The sequence below is a fragment of the Chrysochloris asiatica genome, unplaced genomic scaffold, assembly GCF_000296735.1.
Source record: "Chrysochloris asiatica unplaced genomic scaffold, ChrAsi1.0 scaffold00361, whole genome shotgun sequence".
NCBI classification, from domain to species: Eukaryota; Metazoa; Chordata; class Mammalia; order Afrosoricida; family Chrysochloridae; genus Chrysochloris; species Chrysochloris asiatica.
Genome location: NW_006408879.1, coordinates 1,180,682 through 1,187,867, shown reverse-complemented (window position 1 = coordinate 1,187,867; position 7,186 = coordinate 1,180,682). Strand labels below are relative to the sequence as shown.

Genomic DNA, 7,186 nt, shown 5'->3' with positions numbered 1-7,186 from the left:
AGCCAGAGTGCTCCTTGGAGGCCAAGATGGCCAAACTTCGTCTCTCATACTTCAGACATATTGTCAGGAGGGACCAGTCACTGGAGAAGGATATCGTTTGGTAAGGTGGAGGGTCAGAGAAGAAGAGGAAGACCTCCAATGAGATGGATTGGCCAAGTGACAGCATCGATGGATTCAAGTGTGGCAACAGTAGTGAGGTTGGCCAGGATCGGGCAGTGTTTTGTTCTGCTGTGCATAAGGTCGTTATAGGTCTTTACCGACTCGGTGGCACCTAACAACAACTACAATAGCTCTCTATGTCAACTAAATTGAAATAGATCTCCTTGGTCGAGTGCAATTTGCAGGTCGGGACCGTTCTTCCCATGACGTCTTCCCTGCGCCTTTCCTTACCCCATCTCTGCTTGTGTGTCTCCGCCATCCTTCTCAGTCTGCCCCCTGAAGCCTTTCTAGATGTCTCCAAACCGAGCTAATGACTCCTTCCTATAAATCCGTGTATAAACTGGTGGGAGTAACTTCAGGGGCAGTGACAGCCAGTATCAACCCACAGCTGATTACCATAGCTCTACTCCAACCTTCACACCAATGCTGACAGCAGTCTGTTCCCCATGGCACTCTGTGCTTCCCTACTGGGCTTCATCATTGGGCCACACAGAATCCACAGGCCATACTTACAGCTAAGTGGTTTATTTAGAAAGTAACGGCTACAACCCTGGATCAGGAGAAGAGTGTTGTTGGCAAAATTTCCCTTCCTCAGTGCAGGACAGCCCGCTCCGTTCCTCTCAGCCCCCTGAGGACAGGCCCTTAGCGACCCCTCAGGACATTCCTCTTGGCTTTGCATCTGTCACCACCGACTCTGCCACAGGGCCACTGCTGGGCATCTCATTGTCCTTGGTGTTACAGCTCTTTTAGGATCTTCCTTGCCTCCTTTCTATCTGCTGCTTCTCGCTTCTTTCTTTTCTTCTCTCTGTTCCTGTCCCTTAAACCCTCTGTGGGGCCAGGTGCAATATACAAATTACCTTGTCAATTTGAAACATGGCCCACAAACAGACCCATGCCTTCTCCAGAGGCCACTGACACTTCATTTGCATAGTACGCTGTAGTTGCTTCATTTGCATGGCCTGTGGACCAATCCCTGCAAGGTGCATAGGATAAACCAATTATAGGGCAGTTTGCATCATTGTTGATAGTGCCCTTGAGTCGGTTCCCACTCATGGTGACCTTATGCATAGCAGGTGAAATACTGCCCAGTTCTATGCCCTTTTCACAGTCATTATGATTGAGCCCATTGCTGTTGCCACTGTGCCAGTCCATCTCTTCAGGGGTCTTCCTCTTTTTCACTGACCCTCCAACTTACTTAGCATGATGTCCTTCTCCAGGGATTGTTTCCCTCTGATAATATGTTCGAATTATAAGATGAAGTCTCACCGTCCTGGCTTCTAAGGAGCACTGTAGTTATACTTCTTCCAACACAGATTGATGTGTTCTTGGTATATATATATATTTTTTTCCTCAAACACCATAAATCTTCCATCTGAAACTGGCCAAACATGCAATCAAGCTGTATTGATAATTACTGGCGATTGGAATGCAAAAGTCCGGAAACAAAGAGGATTAGTAGTTAGAAAATATGGCTTTAGGGATAGAAATGATGCTGGAGATTCCATGACAGAATTTTGCATGAACAATGACTTGTTTATTGCAAATACCATTTTAAAAAAACATAAAAGACGGCTATACACATGAACCTCACCAGATGGAACATACAGAAATAAAATTGACTACATCTGTAGAAAGAGACAATGGAAAAGCTCCATATCATCAGCCAAAACAAGACCAGGGGTTAAACTGGAACAGACCACCAATTGCTTATTAGCAAGTTCAGGTTAAGGCTGAAGAAAATTAAAACAAATCTATGAGAGAGAAAATACGACCTTGAACACATCCCACCTGAGTTTAGAGATCATCTCAAGAACGGATTTGATGAATTAGATACTAAAGACCAAAGATCAGAAGAGTTGGGATGACATCAAGAACATCTTACAGGAAGAAAGGAAAAAGTCATTAAGAAGACAAGAAAGAAAGAAAAGACCAAAATGGATGTCAGAAGACACTCTGAAATTTGCTCTCCAGCGTAGAGATGCTAAAACAAATAGAAGAAATGAGGACGTAAACGAGCTGGAGAGAAAATGTTAAAGGCGGCTCCAGAAGACAAAGTCAAATATTACAGCGAAAAGTGCAAAGACCTGGAGTTAGGTAACTTAAAGGGAAGAACACACACAGTTAGTCTGTGAAGTTAATGTTTCCATTTTATAGCTAAGGAGAGAGGCTCAGGGTACTAAATAGGGTTACTGAAACTGAAGCCAGGACGTTAAGTGGGATCCTGGAACCCGAGCCCAGGAAGTTATGTGTGCATACATACAAGGACCTGAGCCCAGTACATGAAGAGGGAATACAGGGCCGTAAGTCCGGGATGTTGAGTAAGTATGACTGGGTATACTTTGTGTGATCATGCTGTAGTGTAGGCTATTCATAGATCCCATACCATATCTACTCATGTACTTTGTGTTTTCAGATTGAAGATGGACAAACATGAAGATGCTTTCTCTGGTGACTACGGCTGTGTAGGTGATGTAGTTACAGAGCAGTATGTGGTGGAATCCACGGTCTCTGCTTGTCACGTCCAGCTGGCCTGCAGTGAGCCGTACTGTGCTTTCCCTCTGAATGGACGGGAGCTCTGTGTGTGGAGCGCCACGAGTCCTCGTGACCAGGTGCTCCGGAGGGTGTGCCTTGCTCTTTATCCCTGGAGAGGTGAAGGGTCTGTCTTTCTTTCTCGCTCTCTTTTATGCCCTTTGGGTAAAATTATCCCTAGAAGGATTTAGCCACCAATGGTGGAAGGAAAAAAGGTCACAAAACAAACATCAGAGTACGTTTTGATAATTAGAAAATAAACCATCTGAAATCAGTTTTTAAAAAGTTCTCCTCCAGTAAGAATAGAATCAAGTAAAATGCCCATTTGAACATGAACACATCCAAGACAAGTAGCTTTTTAATACAAATTTCTTTAGGAAAAGGTTTTGTGTTTGTTGTGGAATCTTTTACATAAACTGATAAGAGCTTTAAAGGCATTAGTTTTAACTCTAACACTTGCTTTATGACTTGCTGGATGCCTCGTCTGACAAGTGGCTATACTCCGTGACCCACACGGAGAGATTAAATCCAAGTAGGGGTGACAGGAGATTAGGAAAAAGAAAGACACAAGACACAAAATGAGAATAGACTAGTTGGACCAGGCGGGACACAGCACTCTGATGGAGATACTGTGACCCCTTCCTACGTTCAGCACGTTTATTATACGGACAAATTAAAGGAGAGAGCTGGGGGCAGAGAAAGGATTGCAAAAAACGTTTGGTGTATAGATGCAAGCAGTAAATGGGACTTTAGTGAAGAATGTAGTTGCTCGGGAAACAGAAAGGGCAGCGAGATGGTTTTGCAGACTAAACTGAAGGCCATGGCTGCTACAAGGAAAGACTTTGCAAATTCCTTGTTCCCAGAGGCAGGCTTTGCAAGTTCCTCAGGGGCAGCCTGACCTGGGAGCAGCCCGATTTTCTGGAGCACAACTGATTAGTTGCAATCCTCTGGTTAAACTGTCCCCAAGTCTGAGCCCTTTGGTTCAGCCGTTCCCAACCTCTGGATGCTCTTTTTTTCCCCCCTTAAGCTTTTTATTGTGAACTCAGTGAAAATTTACAGACAAGATCATCAGCTTTACTTTCAACCAGTCATACGTTTTGTTTCATCTCAATGATCACAATCCCCTCCCTCCAACAACAGCTATCCTGCTTTCTCCCTGTGGCTTCCCTTTTACGTCTTATTTACTTACCTTTAAAAACTTTTTATTGTGAATTGAGTGAAGGTTTGCTGAGCAGAGCATCAGTTTTCTATTCAAAAGCTCATGCACCGTGTTTGCTCTCAGTGGCTGCAGCTGCTCCAGGTAACATCAGTGATCCCACTTCCTCCCTGTGGGTGGCATTTCCATTCCACCCTTCTTCGTTTTGCTCTTTTCATCTTGACTGACTTACCATTCCACAGCGAGCATACCTTACTAGGAGCATACCTTTTGTTTTTGTCGTGGGCTGTGGGTTAAATGTGCTGGACTGCAGAGTCAGTTTGAACCACAAGGTTGCCGGTTCAAGCTCACCAGCTGTTTCTTGGAAACCCTATACAGGGTTACTATGGGTCAGAACTAACTTGAAAGCATTTCACAACAACAACAATGTACCTAACTGGTAGCGTAGTGGTTATGAGTCAGGCTGCTAATCTCAAGGTCAGCAGTTCAAAACTACCAGCTGTTCCTCAGGAGATACATGAGGCTTTCTGTTCCCATAAAGGTTTATAACCTCAGAATCCCTTTACTGGCTCATTATGAGTCAGAGGTGACTCGATGGCACACAACCACCACCACTACCATATACCTATCAACTGTTTGGTGAGAATTGTGCTATGAAATTAAGTTCCATTCCAGACCTATGGGTTTTTTTTTTTAAATAATTTTCAGTTTTGTTCCACATTTTCTCCCACTCTCCCCAGGACCTTCTAATGGGATCCCTCTCGGAGCAGTTGGGTTTGTTAGTTGGGCACCATCTAGTTCTTCTGGCCTTAGAGTCATGAAAACTGATGTTCACGCGTTCCATTTGTCCACTGGACTCATTGATTCCAAGCATCTTCAGTTCTCATCACTCTTCTGTCTCCCACACATGAAGACACCAATAGCTGCACCTTAGATGGCTGCTCGTGAGCTTTGATGATCCCAGACACTGCTCACCAATGTAGGATGTAGAATATTGTCTTTGTGGACTGTGTTAGGACAAGTGACCATGGTGTCCCCAAGACTATGGTCTTGAAGCTTCTAGGCCCAGTAACTCCTTGCCTTAAGAGGTTTGACAACATCTAACAAGTGTTCATCATTTCCACAATCACAGTTGTGTTTGCAGGAAAGGTAGATAGATACCCAGGTACAAATGTCCTCTTTCAAACCCTTACGTATTTGTGGGTATACGCCCACGCTCCTTCCTGTAGCCATCCAGCCTGTGTGTGTCCAGGTGTCTCTCCCTGCAGAACACTGTTCTTCCAGTGCTGTGTATATAACTCTATTTTTACATGGTCCCCTGTAACCCTTGCATACCTCCCTGCATCTTCACCTGTCTTCATCATTCTTCTGCCACCCTCCCTGTTCTTGTATATTGCCCTCTCCATCACCCAAGTTGACATGTATCTGTTCTCTAGCCAGTGAATGACTCTCCGTTTCTTCCCTCCCCTGGTGGTAACCATCAAAAAATGTTGCTTTTAGCTTGAAAACCTTTTCTTGAGATTTTTACAGTAGTCGTCTCATATATTATTTGTCCTTTTGTAATTGACTAATGTGTGGTGCTGTAGGATAAGTACTGGGCTGCTAACTGCAAGTTCAGTGGTTCGAACCTACCTGTCGCTCCTTGGAAACCTTATACAGGGCTGCTGTGAATTAGAACCATCTCGAAGGCACTTAACAACAGTGGTGCCACTCAGCGTGGCGTTCGTCATCCGTGTTAGGAGGTGTTATGCAGATTCATCTTTTTTTTTTTTCAATGTTGCATCGTATATATACCAAACTCTGTTTAGTCATCCATTGTGGGATGTATAGGCTGTCTCCATCTTTTTTGCTATTGTGATTAGTGTTGCGATGGACATTGATGTGCATAGATCTAATGGCTTCCTGGCTCTTTATTGCTTACGGCTATACGCCAAGTGGAGGGATTACCGGGTCATGTGGTATTGCTATTTCCAACCTTCTGAGGAAGCACCACACCGTTTGCCACAGTGGCTGCACCATGTTACAACACCACCAGCAGTGGAGGAGGGTCCCAGTCTCTCCACACGCTCACCAGCATTTGTTGGTTTTGTGAACTTTGCTATAATGCTGGTGTGAAGTGATACTTCATTGTTTTGGTTTGCATCTTTCTAGTGGCTAATTATCGTGAGCAGTGACCACCTGAATGCCTTCCTTGGTGACGTGTCTGTTCATGTCCTCTGGTCATTTAAAAATTTAAAATTTCTTGAAGAGGTGTGATAGTGTTCTATATCTGTTAGAGGTTAGTCCCTTATGTGATGTGTCATTGCAAACATTTTTTTTCTCAGTCTCTGGGCTCTCTTTTTACTCTTCTGGTGAAATCCTTTCATGTACATACGTGTCTAGTCTTGCTGTGGTGCTGTGGGTTAGTGCAAAGGACTGCAAGGTCTGGTTCAACCGCAAGGTCAGCCGTTCAAGCTCACCAGCCACTCCTCAGAAACACTATACAGGGCCATTATGTGCAGGAACTGACTCAATGGCACTTAACAACTACAATCATCTATTTTGTCTACTGCTGGTTGTGTGTTTTTAGTAATGCTTGAAAGTGCATTTGTGCCATGTATTAGAACCCCTAAGTTTGCCCATAATTTTTCATTGATGATCTTTATACTTCTGCATTTTACATTTAGGACTTTAATACACATTAAGCTTGGTTTTGTATATGGTGTGAGATCTGGGTAATGTCTCATTTTTCTGCCAATGGATTTCCAGTTTTTCCAGTACAATTTGTTGAAGAGACTGTCTCTTCCCCATTTAATGTGCTTTGGCCCTTTGACAAAGATCAACTGATTGTACGTGGATGGATTTACTTCTGGGTTCTCAGTCGTCACCATTGATCTGTTTCTTTCTTGTTGGACCAGTACCAGGCTGTTTTGACCACTGTAGCTATATAGTAGATTTTGAGATATCCTTTCCATATAAAGTTAGTGATCATTTTTTCTATTTCTTTTAAGAATGATGTTGGAACTGGATTGGGATTGCTTTGTATCGATAGATTGTTTTGGGTAGAGTGGACATTTTCAGAATGTTAAGTTTTCCTATTCTTTAGCATGGTATAGTCTTCCAGTTTTATAAGTCTCGTTTGGTGTCTTGTAGTAGTGTGTTGAAGTTTTCTTTATATGTGTTGTTGTTAAGTGCTGTGGAGTTGGTACCGACTTATAGCAAGCCTGTATAGGATTTCCAAGGAGTGATTGTTGAGTTTGAACTGCCGACCTTGCGGTCCAGTGCTTTATCCCACAGCACCACACCAGGACTCCTAGGTCTGTTATTTCTCTGGTTACATTTATTCCTAACTATTTCATCTTT

At 43.5% G+C, this 7,186-nt stretch overlaps 1 protein-coding gene across 1 annotated transcript in view; it reads left to right on the top strand.

Moving 5' to 3' along the window:
• The first annotated feature begins 2,579 nt into the window (after positions 1–2,579).
• The window catches only part of WDR27 (WD repeat domain 27), a 124,786-nt gene continuing 120,179 nt past the window's right edge, over positions 2,580–7,186 (top strand). Inside the window, exon 1 of the mRNA XM_006876183.1 lies at positions 2,580–2,768. Coding sequence (XP_006876245.1) covers positions 2,580–2,768 — 189 coding nt within the window. The remainder of the gene's footprint in view (positions 2,769–7,186) is intronic.